The following is a 15,410-nucleotide window of genomic DNA, read 5'->3' as shown; positions in this document are numbered from 1 at the left end:
GCAGTTCATTGAAAAGGCTCTTTGCCAGCAGTAATGATCCCACAGACCCCAGGCCTCCCCCTCCAAGGCAGCACTGGAACAGAACAAGCTCATAACTGGGTGCAGCTCCTGGGGGGCTGTGGAGATTTGGGGGTCTTTGGAGCAGACTGTGAAGTTTGTGCTGTTGGGCTCTCCTGGGCTTGCCCTTGCATGCACACTCAGCAGAGCGCTGTGCTGATGCCTCTGTAGGCTTTCTCTGGTGCCTGCCCAGGGTGACCTGTCCCAGGCTTCCTTTCCAAAGCAGATTTCCTGTCACCTCTGATTAGTGTGATATAAAAAGATGTTTCTTCAGTCTTCTGTCTGCCACTGATTTATTCTGGTCAATGGCAGCCTCTTGAAAGTTTCATTGCCCAGCTTCATTTTTGCACATTAACTGAGTTCTGTAAATCACTGCTTCCCCTGCCCCCCAGTTTTTCATTATCTGATACTTTTTGTTTGGGGCAGTTATCTACATGACAGATCAGCAGTAGACCTTAAGTGAGTTGTGGCTTTGACTCCTGAACCTGGTGCTTAGAAATGTGGAAGCAGAGAGGCACAATGTGTTCAACTCCTGGTTTTCTGGCTAGTGTTACAGCCATGGTGTGGGCTGAGTCAGTGTCAGGTCTGGAGCCAATACAGTGGTATTGAAAGGTGCTGGAATCCTGTTGTCAACAGTGCTTGTCCTCCTCTTTGTGAGTTATATGGCTTTGTTTGCTAGAAAACTTTCTAGCTTTTGACTTGAATTTCACATATTAAAAAGGAGAAATTGAAGAAATGTTTTATTTCCCAAGTTGCCTTTCTTTTTTACAGTAAAATCAATGATGGAGTGAACACAATCTACCTGTCTTTTTCCTCTGCTGTTTGCCAATGATGCATCAAGTTACAGGGGAGGAATTTAAGAGCAGCTCATGGTGGCATCCAGCCAACTCAGTGAGAGAGGCTGCCTGCAGAATGCTGTGGCTAATGAAATGGCCCGTTTCATTGATAGGTATTGATCAGCACTGGTGTGTGTTTCTGGGGCTGATTGCACAGAAAGGGTCTTAGGGAAGGAAACAAGCTGTAGACTATGGTGATTGACCTTGGTGTCCACCAAAGCCACTCTGTTGCTTCCCCTCCTCAACTGACAGGGAAGAAAATGCAACAAGAGGCTCGTGGGTCAAGATTAGGAGTAGGAGAGGTCACTCAGCAATTACAGTCATGGGCAAAGCCCACTCAACTAGGAGAAAAATTAATTCAACTTACTACTAAACAAATCAGAATAGGGTAATGAGAGATAAATCTTAAAAACACCTTCTCCCCATCTGTCTGTTCTTCAGTCTTGATTTTTCTACCTCCTCCCACCCAGCAGTGCAGGGGGACAGGGAGTGGGGGTTGTGGTCAGTTCCTCACATGTTGTCTCTGCACTCCTTCCTCCTCAAAGGGGTGAGTCCTCACATCCTTCCTCTGCTCCAGCATGGGTCCCTCCCATGGGGACAGTCCTCCATGAACTTTTCCAGTGTCAGTCCTTCCCATGGGCTACAGTTCTTTGTGAACAGCTCCAGCCTGGGTCTCTCACAGGGGGTACAGTCCTTCAGGAACAGGCTGCTCCAGCCTGTGGATCCTGTGGGTTCCCTCCGGTGTCCCCTTGGAGTCACAAGTCCCCTGCAAACCTGCTCCAGCATGGGCTTCTCTCTCCATCATTCAGATCCTTTCAAGAACCTGTTCCAGCATGCTCTTCCCATGGGGTCACAGCCTCTTTTGGGCATCCACTTGCTCTGGCATGGCATCTGTATGTGATGGAGGTGGATCTCTGTTCCCACATGGACCTCCATGGCCCCTCCATGGCCTGCAGGGAAAACTGCTCCAGTGTTGGGAGCACCTCCTGTGCCTCCTTCTGCACTGACCTTGGGGTCTGCAGGGCTGTTGTTCTCCCTTATTCTTACTCCTCTTTGTCAGCTGCAGTTGTGCAGATTTCCCCCCTTCTTACCTGTGTGATCCCAGAGGTGCAGCCACTGTTTTGGGCTGGCTGGCATTGACTCCACTAGACACAGGGAAAGCTTCTCACAGAAGCCACCCCTGTAGCCCCCTGCTCCCAAAACATGGCTGTGCAAGCCCAGTACACACCCAGTACACCTTGGGTTTGCATCTTGGGCTTGTGCAGACTGTGCTGGAAGGGCTGAAGCAGCGTAAGAAGTTGTGAGACAAGGAGGAGCTAAATGCAGGTCTGTTATGGCGGGCAGTGACAACTCCTGATGTTCATATCAAGTCAAGTGCTGAGGAAAGGAGAGAAATCATGGCAGAGAAGAAGGTGCAGGGCAAGCAAGTGACCCTTGTGTCCTTTAAAGGAAAGAGCTGAGGGAAAGCAGTGGCACCAAGTGTCTCAATACTTAGGTCTGTATTGCTGTAAGTAACTGGCAGGAATGCTGCTTTCTGTGCTTGGAATCAGTAGAATGCAAGCTCACTGTACTGCAGGACTGTAGTGCATGCCATCACCCTTAAAACATTTCATTGAGAAGTCCTTTTTCCCCATCTCAGTTGTGTCTTGCCCATGAGATACAAGTGCAAGGTCATAAGGGTTGTTGCATAGTCCTGTGCCTAACAGAGGAGATGAGAGGAGATGAGCCTTGTAGAAATTGTTCCTTCTTTGTAGAAAAGCTACTAAAAATGTATTGACAGTGTGTAAGCAGCACATTGAGTGTCTTCCTAGACAAGGGGCTGGGTATCTTCATCCTCTGAGTCTCAAACTGCAGAAGCTACAGATAAGGGGAGTTCACAGAGTTACTCATTTATGACAGAATTTGGCAAGTTAGTGGGTGAAATAAGAACAAGGCCACACTATATTCAAGGTATTGAATCCAATTTATACAGCTGATAAAAAAAAAAAATAGGACCTCATAGGAAAAAAAGTCCTCACTGTAGCACCTAACTAATAAATCTATTCTGAGAGAAAGAGCAGGAGCCACAGGAGTTTTGTTGCTGAGAGTCACTGGATTTTGGATGTGGAAATTAGTGGGATTCTGCTCACGCTGCTATCGAGTGACAAGAATCTGCCTTTCATGTAGGTAAAATAAGGCCGTGCTTTGTAGTATTTCTGTGTAATGATGGGCTCCCTGCTTCTCTTTACTCTGCTGTATTTGAACTGGTTATAATTAGCAGTGACACACATTTGGCAGGCAGTGGTGGGCAGGTGGCCATGCCACTTAGCAGAGCTGCAGCTTAGGAAGCAGTGAGTGCTGGCCCAGCCTGGCTCTGCCAGCTCAGGTGTAGCAGCTGACCCTGCTGAAACACTGGCCCCCCCAGCTTCTGATTTTTGTGTGTGAATTCTACTGCTGAGCCAGACTTCATATCTTTTTTTATAGTATTTGACAATGGCTTTCCAACAGCGTTCAGCACATCTGTCTATTTGGGCAAAATCAGGCTTTGGGAAGAAAATAGCTGTGTCATGATGTACAGAGGAGTTTATCAGCTGGTCTGGTACTATTTTCATTTTGTCAGTCATTAACTTCATTACTTCTTGTTGCCATGCAGTTTTATTAAAGGGTGATAAAGAACATTATCGTTTCTTAAATCCAATACTAGTCAAATTTGAATAAACTGTAGTTAATTGTAAATTCACTTGGAAACCTGATGTGATGTAAAACAGAATTACATAGTTCCTCTTCCTCTGTTGTTGTTGTTAAGTGTTTTTCCTACTAGTCTGGTATTCCCAAAGAACATTGTCTCATTTTTCTGTTGTTTTAACTTTCCAAAGTAGCTCCCTTGTACTTTCAGAGTGGTGATTCAAAATAAATGTTAAAATTTCAGGAATTATTTCAAATGTCTGAGGCAGTCCCTGACTATCTTCCCTCCTTAATTGAGCAAGCATTGATTGTTAAATTATAATAATAAATGTTAAAGGGGAAAATGTCACAAAAGAATGAATTTGGTCACAAAGTAAGACATCTCATGTTACAGTGAGCTGCAAACTGGTTTCACTTGGATCTCCTCCTCAACGTTGCCAGATGTAAATATCAAAATACCAAAAATCTGATTGCACAAGGTATTAATGTGGTGGAGTTAATGTCTTGAAAATAATTTTAGAGCTTTGTTTCATTGGCATTTTCTATCATGATTTTGATTTCTTGGCCATTGGCTTTGGTCCAGTTGTGTTTCAGGTAGCTTTCAACAAATATCATGGCTGAATGCAAACTCTAGTTTCGGTGAAAAGCTGAGATTCTTATGCAATTCCAGCACCTGGGGCTTTTTAAAAATCTAGTTTGCCCAGGATAGGAATTTTGCTTTCTGTAACTTTAGCTAGAAGTTGAACATTACGACTTCATTTTGTCTCTGTGTTTGAGCTGATTTTCAACTCAAGAAAGAAAATAGAAAGTTGAAGGTTGAAAGAATCGTATCAGGAGCACTTAAATGGACTTACAGAGGCCGTGGGGGAAATGCATTCCTTTCTATGTGCCAGTGTTGAGTTCTCACTTTCCTAAGTGCGTGTTTTTTGTTTGGTTGTTTGTTTGTTTGTTTTTTAAATTCTTAGTGCTATTTTGAGAGAAGTGGGGTTTCTTTGTTTTGGATTTGGTTTTGGGGCTTTTTTTCAGGACAATTATGACCTGCAAATTTTGCTTTTCCAAAAATGGTTTGGGTTTTTTTTTAATTTGGTCATTTCATGATAAAATGAAATAGATAAATGAATTTATAACTCTTCCCCTGACCACTGCCATAGTCACTCCACCACGGAAGGCCACTGGGCTGGTCAGGCAGTGCCTGCCCTTGGTAAAGCTGTGCTGGCTGACTCAAATCACTCCCTGTCCTCCTTGTGCCTCAGCAGAGCTTCTCAGAGGATTTGTTTCAGGATCTTCCCAGGCACAGACAGGTCACTAGTTCCCAGGTTCCTCTTTTCTATCTTTTTAAATCTCTGTTTCCCTTTTTCCAGTCACCAGGGACTTCACCTGATTCCATGACTTCCCAGATACCCTGGAGAGTGGCTTGGTGACAGCAGCCAGTTCCCTAGGACTCTGGGATACATCTCTTCAGGTTCCACAGAATTATGTATATTCAGGTTCTTCTAGTGAGAATAACATAATCTTCTCTTAGAGTGGGAAGGGCTTTGCTCCCCCAGTGCCCTTCTTGTGGTCCCTTAACTACAGGGAACTTTATGTAAAACTGATAGAAAATGTTCTCATACAGAACATCAAGGCCTATTATTGCCACATGTAGAATGGAAACTAACCTGTATTCATCCCTTGGCTTTGGTTGCATCTAAGAAAATGCCTTTTAAAGTTATGGCACAAGCTGCAATCAGAAAAATACTGAAGAAAATACTCTGGAATATACAGCTGAAGAAAATACTCTGGAAAGGCTGTGTAGAAAAAATCCCCACGTGGATTCTCAAACATGCATAACAAAATTCACCTTCTGAACCTGTGCTTTTTGTATCTTGTAATGGCTTTGCTCTTTTGTCCAAGTAGCCTGTGTACAGTGCAGCAAATGAGACCATATGTTATATTGTTGGGTTCTAATAAGGTTCTCCTTGAGATGAAGTACTTTAAGCAGCAATAAAGAATGATGGGAAGCAAATGCACTAAATAAATAAATGGGGTTGTAACAAAATTGTCATGACACATCCATATGTGTGTATCTATGTGAATTCAAAGGAAAGAAATAAGTAAACATGACATGCTAACATACAAAGCTTGTGCCAGATGTCTGTTCTTGAAGTCCTACATGAATCAAGAAAAGCTGTTGAGTTTAATTAAAAGTCGATTCTGATCTACTTAGCTTGTTCTCATGCTCAGTAGAGAGCTCATCAAGCAAAGACTACATCTGTGAAAGGAGGAAAACCTCTGTTGTGTTGTCCTTGGTGTGTGGTTCCCAGTGTTTAATTCCCACTGTACTTAATGAAGTAGAGGGAAAAAAGACCTGATTTTAGTTTTCTTCAATTCCTACTGGTATCCAAGGAATTCTCTGTGCTGGAGAATATAAATTCTCTAATCCCTAGAAATGAGAAGTTAGGAAGCTCTTGCTGGAACAGCAAGGGAGCTGTTGCGTGCCTGATATCACACATTCAGCCTTTTTGGATAGAAAAGGAAATTTCAGGGCTGATCTACAGACTGATATTGCAAACAGGGTAAATCAAAATGCCAATGTGCTCGAATAAAAATGAGAATGACAGTGAGGTCAGCTCTTCATGGTTCACATTACCAGTGTTCATTGCCATTCTTTCCTCTTGAGAGGTGCTCCAAAAAACCAGATTAGAGCTCTCAAAAGTGAATGGGAATCATGGTAAATTTGGAAATGTTCCAGGAAGAGCAGTTTGTATGGACCACAGCATATATGGGATTTACTGTAGTTTGATGTTTATATCTTACATTTCATAGAATCATAGAATGGTTTGGGTTGGAAGGGACATAATGACCATCTAGTTCCAACCCTTTTGCCATGGGCAGGGACACTTTCCACTAGACCAGAGGTTGCTCAAAGCCCCATCAGTTCTACATCAAGGACACAAAACTTCTAGCTGGTGCAGAAATAATTGCAATATATAGTGAAATGGAAAAATCTTATCTTTAATTTCACAGAGGAGGAAACAACAAGTTATTGGTCTGTGTTGCAGAGCCAGAAAGAAGACATGGATTGCATGTTCTGGTTTTCCTCTTTGAAATACTCAAATTCTGCTGGGCAACTTTGAAACAGAATTAAGAGGGCAGTAGGTATTTGAGAGCAATTTAAAGTTGAGCAGGTGTAGTCTGGGTCAAGATACACGAGTATCTGATTCTGTTCATAGGTCAGAAGGGTAGATATCTAGTTTGTAGTATACTGTGCTTAAAATTACAAGGTTGGGTAATGGGAAAATGAGAGAAATTTTTGTGGTTTTCAGTGATGTCACCTCAAACACTGGTCTCCAAAGTAGGTAGGCAAATACTAAATTGGTTAACAGAATTGCAAGATAAGTATTTCCACTATGAAATTCAGCAACATCCACTGGAGTCAGTTCCCTTTAAAAGGCAAAATTACTTTCTTTGATATTGGGGGCTCAGCTCCCAGCGAAGGGGAATTACTTTGGGGAAGGCTGTACCAGTGTGGGAGTGTTTCTTTCAGTCACCTCAAATGACTTCCTTAGACAATCCTGCTTCCTATGATGAAAGTGCCAGAATAAATATGCCTAAATTAGATGCAGGGATGTATTTCAAACAATGCTCATTCAGAAATCCTGCCTGGTTTGTTCAATGTGCCATTTGTTACAGCAAATATGCAGGATGGCAGGAAACAGCTTGCTGTGCAGTTCTTCCCTGCTTAAATGGCTTGTTGAGCTGATAATTAATAAGCAACAGGACATTAGGTTTATTGTAACTTTGCTGGATGGATGGTTAATCACTGGAGGTAGAAAGTACAGGAAATGTCTTATCTATTAAGGCTTTTCACATCTCTAGGAATGGCAGCCACTGATGTATGGAGTAGTACACTCCCTAAGATTTGTAGTATGCACATGAATTATTACTGTGTGAAAATCCTACCTGGGGTCCTTAAGGTATTCTCATTTTCTTCAGCTGAACACCAGGTACAATAGTTTAGAGAGTCTTAAAATCACAGAGTCTTGAAATTACAAAGTAAGAGAAATTTGGGCTAAATAGCAGTCATACGTGGCTTCTGTGGATGCATATCCACTGACATTCGCTTAAACATAAACAATGATTCAGGACTACACAGAGATCAGAGTATTGCCTGCTAAATCCTTGAAAACTAGAAGTTGCTGTAGTATCCTCCAATTTTCCTTTGCTAATTCTGCTGGAATCTGTTTCTGTTCAGACGTGACGCTCCAGGGAATTCGGATTCCATGCCGAATGCACGGTGCAGGCAGTAGTACAAGGCAGGCTTGTGTTCAGCAGGACAGGAGGCTGACAGGCAAGGCATATCCTGTGGGTAGGTCCTGCCACAAACAGCTGGGTGCTGGGGAGGGCTGCTGAGCATGGTCCTGCTGCGTGCGTGTCCTCCAGGAAGACGATGGAGGGGGAGCAGGTGCTGCTGACTTACAGGCTGATGAGAGTGCGGATGCTCATCATAAGCAGCTGGCTGTGAGTAACACTGCTGCACAGGAAGCTTTGCTGTGCCTCTGGCTGTCTCTCTTAGCAGTTTCTGTTCTTGTTTCCTCTTAAGGTCAGCTCTTCTGTTAAGGTGATCAAAGTGAATCTTCCAGACAGGGATGAGAGAAGCTCGGGGCGATGAGCGCATTGATCGCGCACGCGTCCCCCGCTTGTGGATGGCAGCGCTGGGCCTGTACTTTAACAATGGGCTGCATCAGTGACTCCCTGGTGTGCTGATGAACCCACCTGCTCCTCAGAGCTCCCTTCAGTGTGCACACAGGGGATTGCTCATGCTGGCAGTCTGTGCAGTGCACTGGGGCTGGGCATTGCCTTGTTCCTCTGTTTTTGTCACTGCACTGCAGCTTGTGGGAGCAAGTTCTAAGTGTTGTCCCCACTGAAAATACAGTCCTAGAGTCTAAAGGTGTGTAAATATCAAAGGCCTGGTAAAGCTAAAACACTCTACACCCATTTTAAAATCTCTTTTTGCTGCTAAAGACATGTAAAAGAACTTGAGGGATCTTTAGCCCTTTATGAGCAATATTCACTCCCAAGCTTCTGCTGGGGCATGGAGTAGCAAGGGCACAGCTGCATATTGAAGGCCTTTCTCAGTTCATGCTTACCTAATGTGAGCATCACTAAGCAGTAATGAAATTTTTGCATTTGAACTGTTTAGTTCTTTGAAGAGGCACTTTTTACTTCATCTTTAGAAACTTGAGAGCATTTCTTCATGGCAGTCTGCTAATTCCAGGAGAGTGCTGACAGGTTGTTTCTAAGTGCTTGTCACGTTTACTTCTCTGCTGGGGCTGCAGTGCCAGAGGAGTCAGTGAGGAGCAGCAGTGAAAGAGCTCCATGATCAATCAGATGGGACACTGGCAACACTTCACTGTCTCTGCTTTGGAGAACACCAGCTGCTTGGCTGCTTGGGGGCACTTCAGAGCAATGGCAGATGCTTTGACCTGGATGCAAGCAGCAAGGTTTGTAGCAGTTAGGAGGTAACAGCTTGGAATTCCCTTCCTCCTGAGAGGCAGCGGGCATTCTTTCACTTCAAATGGAAATTATTGGCCAGTGTCCTGTACTGGACTTGTTCTTATCCAGAAGATTCTTTCTTGGAAGCCAGAGCAGGACAGGAAGTGGTTTTCTTGTCTCAGGGAGGTGTTGAATCTCCAAAAAAATCTCTGTCATAATGTGGGTTAAAACTAGTCAAAAAGCAGTTAGTTTTCCTGACCTGTCAGATAGGGTCTAGGGAGGTGTGTTTGCCTTGGATTTAATCTTCATTTACATTTGAAATTTTTGAATTGAAAAATAAAATCTTAGCTTGCATTTCAAAACAAACATTTGTGGGCAGGGATTGCTCTTTTACTACTGATGTAGGAAATGGTAAAAGGTTTTCTTTCATTGGGATTTTTTAAAATGAGAGACCACACACAGAAAGTTTGTATGAATTTGGCTCTCCCTGTCTAAAGTTGCAGCCCCAGTGTGAGAGTATATTTAGGGTGAGGAAAGTTCTCAGCTCATTACTAGTAACTAAATACCTTGTGTAGAATACCAGGACATTTCATTGATCTCCTAGTGCAACATATTTTCACATGTTGAGTTTGAATGTTTCATCCTGTAGGCTCAGCATCAAATTCTTTAAAGGGAGAGAAGTTCAGTCAGGATTGCAAAGAATCAGAAGTCCTGGATGGAGACAGTAGACTGCAGAAACCCAGCAGGTGACCTGCAGTTCTCCTCCAACTGCAGTTCTTCAGCAATCTTTGCCTTGTCAGCCATTGGCAACCAATGCAGTGGTTTCCTCCTGATTGTATTCAGTCTGTACCAAAATGTACCAGTTGTGAGTAGCTCTTTAGAAGATGCAAGATTAGACATTGTTCCACTTCTAGGTATATAGTGTACTATAAATATATTTGTTTGTAATTGGTTTCTTACTATCTCATGCTTGGAAATTTTGTGTGTGGCTGGTGAGTGTTTCCACTCTGTGCCTCCAGCTCTGACTCAAATTGCTGGATGAATTCTTACCTGCTTAGGGCATTAAACAATTATCTGAAGAGGAAGGATTTCAGCAGGGCTGAAGCTCACTGCACTCTCCGATTCTTACATCTTGTTATCCTCACTTTGCTAATTGTCTGGCAGACAGATGTGCTCTTCTGTTGCTGTCTGCATACAAATATTTAATTAAAAGAGGAAGTGGTAATGCTCCTCAGAGGCAGCTGCTGTCCCCATCTCCCAGTGCCGTGTCAGTTTAATAATAGCTTCAAAATGCCGAGAACCAAGGGGTGACCTGGTCAGTCTGGCATCTGGTGCCTGTGCAAGGCAGGACCAGGAGCAGTGTCTGTCCATCAGTCTGTCCATCAGAGCGTTCGGCAGCGTGGCTGGATGCAGGCGGCCTCAGGTGACACAGCAGCAGCCAGAGCTGTCCTGTGGAGAGCAGGATGCTCATGGAGGAGTCAGGCTGTCAGAGAAACAAAGAACTCGGGGCTGCTGCAAAGCTGGCCAGACTTTCAAAAGCAGAGGAGCTGTGATCACTCAGTAGTGAATACAGGGGACAAAAATCAGTCTGATGGTTCTGCTAAAGCCTTCAGCTGCCCTCCAGGCCCCTTTGATGAATCATCACACTCAACAGCATCACGGTGCTAACTGGCATCAAAGTGCAGTTTTCTCTTACCAGAAAGCAGCACAATGAAAACTGTCACTAATTTTATTTTTTTCGGTGAAGCAGAAGCACTTTTGGTGTGTGACGGCAACAGCACTATGCTGGCTGCTGCCATTCTTGTTAGAATGTCTTGGCAAAGGTTATTGAACAGCTTCCTTGGCTTGTTCATCCCACAAGCACACAGGCAGGATATTCAGAAGCAGGATATTTTTTTAAAAAGCCCCACATGGTATATTTTTTAAATAATGAGAACCATTTCTCTGGGTTATAATCAAAACTTGGTATATTTAAATATAAAAAAGTTTTGTATCATCATCATCACAGAAAAGACTGAAAATATAAAGATGCAGAGAGGAAAAGCCATGAGGGGAAAAAATTCCTTGATTATTGTCTTCTTGCTTTGATCTTGGATTTTTTGATGTTAAGAAATGTTTTAGTTAAAAGCAGGAATTCTCTAGAAAATGTATATATGCACTAATTCATTAACTAGCCAGCAGGTGAACAAGAGCCATAGCTGGAGAATGAGTTGCCAGTTCACTGTATAACCTGTTGGTTTTACCAGAATACAGTATTACTGACAGTGATGTAGAAGAATGATAGTGCTTTCCAGGACAATATGTTCCATGCTGCAGGTTTAATAAACAAACGAAACTGAAAGGGAAAAAAAATGTAGAGAGAGAGAAAAACCTACACTCATTGAGTACTAAGAGGCAAGTATATGGAAATAAGTTTCATAATTCCTGTTTGTCATTTTCATACAAAGTTTTGAAAGAAAAGTAATTAAAGTAATTGAAGTTATTTCTCTTGGATTGGCATCTATTAAAATCCCCTTGAATATGAAATGAACGTGGTTAATACAATAAAAGATCTCTTTTATTCTGTCTCTCACCTTACCACTTCACCCTGCTGTAGAGTGCTTGAAAATATTTTTTTCTTAATCTAGTAATGACTATACAAAGCATTTGTTACAGTTCTTCCTTTAAAATAGAAGGAGAGCAAGACTATTTCACTTTTCAGGTTTGCCAGGCATGTTTTAAAATCAGTAAACATGGTCAAATGTTCTCACATAGCAGAATGTGTTTAGCTTTCAGGTTTAGAAGAAAATCTCCTGTTGCAGGTGTGTGTGTACACGTGCACACACTTGAGTGAATCTGGTATTATGACAGATTGGATGCAGCAGCTGATTTGGAGTCCACTGATGAGAAAGCAGCTCTGCCTTATTCTTTCCACTCCTGTTTGTGATGAGATCTCATTCCAGTAATACTGATTAGTGTCAGGTAGAGTTTTCCTTTAAGAACTGGAGAGCATCCCTGGTTTATTCCCTACAAAAATAGCTGCTAGTTGGTAATGAGCTTTTGCACAAGCTCATGAGAAAAAAAAGAAAGAAAAATTCTTGATCCAGCTACTTCTTTTTCTTTCTGCTCCTTTATCTGATTGAAATTCACAATACAGTTTTGCCCAGAGAATGCACCTCTCTCACTTTTGCTCCCACTGGTTTTCTGGTAGTTCATTTCTAATGGTGTTAATGAAACTCACAGTTTAAATAGATGAATTAAATTAATAAAAACCTTAACATTGCAAGTGCATAATAACTTTTGATCAGTACAGTACCTTGCTCCTCAAACAAGATAAAAATCTATTATTCTATTTACACAACAGATTTGTAAGGAATCAGCCTCAAGACAAGTAACCCTTTGATTTGATGCCTGAAAAAGAAAAAAAAAATTCTGATACTGACTTTCTGTATTTGCTGCCATACTTCAAAATTTTCGTTCTATAAAAGCTTTACTCTTATACATGGCTCTAAAGTGTCTGTGAAATTAAGCATCAGGACAACCCTGCCTCCAGAAAATACTTTAATGAAAGTGCCTTAAGAGAACGAGGACAGCTGGGATATTTCATCCTTTTATAATCCTTTCAAATCCATGTAATTTCTCTTCAGTGAGGCAATTTAACTACCAGTGTTCTACGAAGTTTGACATTCCAGTCACAGAATTTACTGGTTGCAGTAATGCTTATTGGTTGGTTCCATTTATTATAAACAGAATTCTCCAGATTTGCTTCAGACTTTCTGTCTGACATGGTAAATCACAATTTTCGAAATTAAATGCTAGGATTCAGATTTTTAACTGAACTTGCAGAGACTTCATTAAATTGTATGAGTTTGGTCAAAGAAACATGTGCAGTAAGCATTGATTGCAGAGCTCTACTCATTGTTGAAGCAAATAGTCTTAACTAGGTTTGATTAAAAATATCTTAAAGCTGTGTTCTTGGAAGTTATGGATGTCTGAGCACTATCTTTCAATTCTTGGACTGTTTAATCAAAATATTATCATGGGGTTTAAACAAGCTGAACAGGAAGTTTCTCTGCATAAGTGAATATCATGTATCACCTCCTAGAAGATGGATGGGATAAATAGGTTCTCTTTTGTCATATTTGCACATCATCACTCAAAAAGAACTTCTCTGAAATGATTTTGTGAAAAAGCTTCAGCTGTTTTTGTAAGAAAAATTGAGCAATTACAAAAAGAAAACAGATGATGATGATGATGATGATTATTGTTGTTGTTGTAAAGTGTGACAGTAGATGACTTAAGGGGATTTCCAATAGCCCAGAAGAGTTGTCATTACCTTTGGATATTTAAGACCTTCAGAAAGTCTGGCCCATACTGAGTCCTTTAGTGATGAGAGCTTTACATCTCTGCCAGTTTTCCTTTCAAAGAATAATTGAATGGTTTGGGTTGGAAGAGACCTAAAAAGCCATGTAGCTTCAACCCTGTGCCATGGGCATGGGCTCCTCCCACTAGGCCGGGCTGCTCAGAGCTCCATCCAGCCTGGCCTGGAACAGCTCCAGGGATCCATCCACAGCTTCTCTGGGCAACCTGTGCCAGAGCCTCAGCACCCTTAGAGGGAGGAATTTCTGTCAGCTGTCCAACCTGCACTGCCCTCCTTCTGTGTAAACCATCCCCCCTTGTCCTGTCACTCTCTATCAGCCTCCTCATACTCTCCTTTCCTGCAGGCTCCCTTCAGGTGCTGGAAGGCCACAGTTAGGTCATCCCAAAGCTTGCTCTTCTCCAGGCTGAACAATCCCAGTTCTCCCAGCCTTTCCTTGCATGAAACGTGGCCTACTACATTGTAGTGCCCACACTATAGGTACTTTGTAAGTAAGAGGAAGATGGACACCAATTTTAGATTCACATTGTGTTTCTAGCTTTTGGCTACTTTTAAAAAATATCTTCCTGTACATTTTCTGAGAAAATAGAATCTGAAAATTAGTTAGGATAAAACTTCCTCATTTTCATTATCAAAATTAAAAATACTTGAAAAACACTTTGCACAGAGCATGAATTCACTTAGATACTTCTATCACATTATTTACTGCATTATTCTAGAACTTTAATTGACATCCGCAGCTACAGCTCTTGCTTATTCCATTCCTACCTTCGTATGAAATCATCCCCTTTTAACTTATTAAACTTTACAGCATGGTTCACTAATGCAGTATTTCTTATATAAATTACTTCAACAAAATACCAAAAATATCAGTTATTCAATAAATTCACCAGTGGTTCTTATTAAATTTTAAAGGAATTTGTTTTAAAGGCAAAATGCATTAAAACATCATTTACATGGTAAAAATTAATTCAAAATTAATTCCTTCATCTCCATGCAATCGTGGATGCAACTGCTAAAAGGAATGATTCTTGAATGTTGGAGTGTATATTTCATCAGCAAGTGCTGGTGTCCATTGGTTTTGCTCCATTGGCATCTCCAGTCTGAAGTCTGAACTCTTCCTCCTCTGAGTCTCCTTCCTTCACTGCTCTGTGTAAGTTCTCCTCTCTGTTACTCCTTGTGCCTGCACCTCCTCTTTCTGCTTTCTAAGATCCTTCATGGAAGCAAATCCCAGTAAGATTCTCTGGCTGCTTTCTGCCAATGGATTTCCATGTCAAACATGTTCATTGTCCATCTGGATGCTCCTTCCACATCCACATGATGCTTCTGCACACAAAAATTGCTCAATTAGGTACAGAGTCTGAAAGATTTTTACAGGGATATTGGTGAGAAAAGGAGCAGACCTCAGGGAAGCTGCTGCAAGTCTCTTGACATGGAGTACTTACTCCAGAATTACTGACAGGTCATCCTGACAGAGGAACATTTTATATTCCCCAAGTCTTTTATTGCAGCATATGTGGGGTCTGTAAAGTGCTTTGATGTTGGAGCTGTATTTAAGTGCTGGGCATTTATTGTCTTGAATCTTTTGGGTTAAGAGTTGTGGACATAGGAGGCTGGTTTTTGTTAAGCTTTCTGTTTTATCTTCTTCACACATGGTCTCCTGCTGCATGGACTTGGCTTAAAATTATAAAATGCAGAATTAAGTATTAAAGAGGATTTTGGAAAGGTCACTGGGTGACTGATGAACAATCTGGAGTTACCATGTAAAATCACATGGAGGAAAAAATCCTCCTAGTGTGAAACTGGAAGGACTCCTCTTCCTTGCTCAGCTCTGGCATGCCATGTGCCAGCCTGAGGACTCTGCCTCCAGGGTGGGGGCTGAACTAATGCCTACCTGAATTCACAAAACTAACAGAGAGCACCTCTTTTTCTCTGAAACAGAAAATACAGTTTACATTTTGACTGTTACAGTATTGCTGTCATGTTAATTAGTGGGAAACAATCCTGGGTAGAAGTTGCTT

The 15,410-nt window shown here is 41.9% G+C and overlaps 1 protein-coding gene across 3 annotated transcripts in view; it reads left to right on the top strand.

Moving 5' to 3' along the window:
* The window catches only part of HHAT (hedgehog acyltransferase), a 148,345-nt gene that overhangs the window by 111,821 nt on the left and 21,114 nt on the right, over positions 1-15,410 (top strand). Inside the window, exon 12 of one of the 3 annotated variants that reach the window (XM_074537127.1) lies at positions 4,919-5,658. The exons of the other annotated variants lie outside the window; for them this stretch is intronic. Coding sequence (XP_074393228.1) covers positions 4,919-4,938 — 20 coding nt within the window. The 3' untranslated portion in view covers positions 4,939-5,658. Of the gene's footprint in view, positions 1-4,918; positions 5,659-15,410 lie in introns of those variants that run through there. 3 annotated transcript variants of the gene reach the window in all.

This window comes from Zonotrichia albicollis, chromosome 3 (genome assembly GCF_047830755.1).
Source record: "Zonotrichia albicollis isolate bZonAlb1 chromosome 3, bZonAlb1.hap1, whole genome shotgun sequence".
NCBI lineage: Eukaryota > Metazoa > Chordata > Aves > Passeriformes > Passerellidae > Zonotrichia > Zonotrichia albicollis.
The sequence above is the reverse complement of the archived record's forward strand: the minus strand, read 5'-3'. Positions and strand labels throughout refer to the sequence as shown.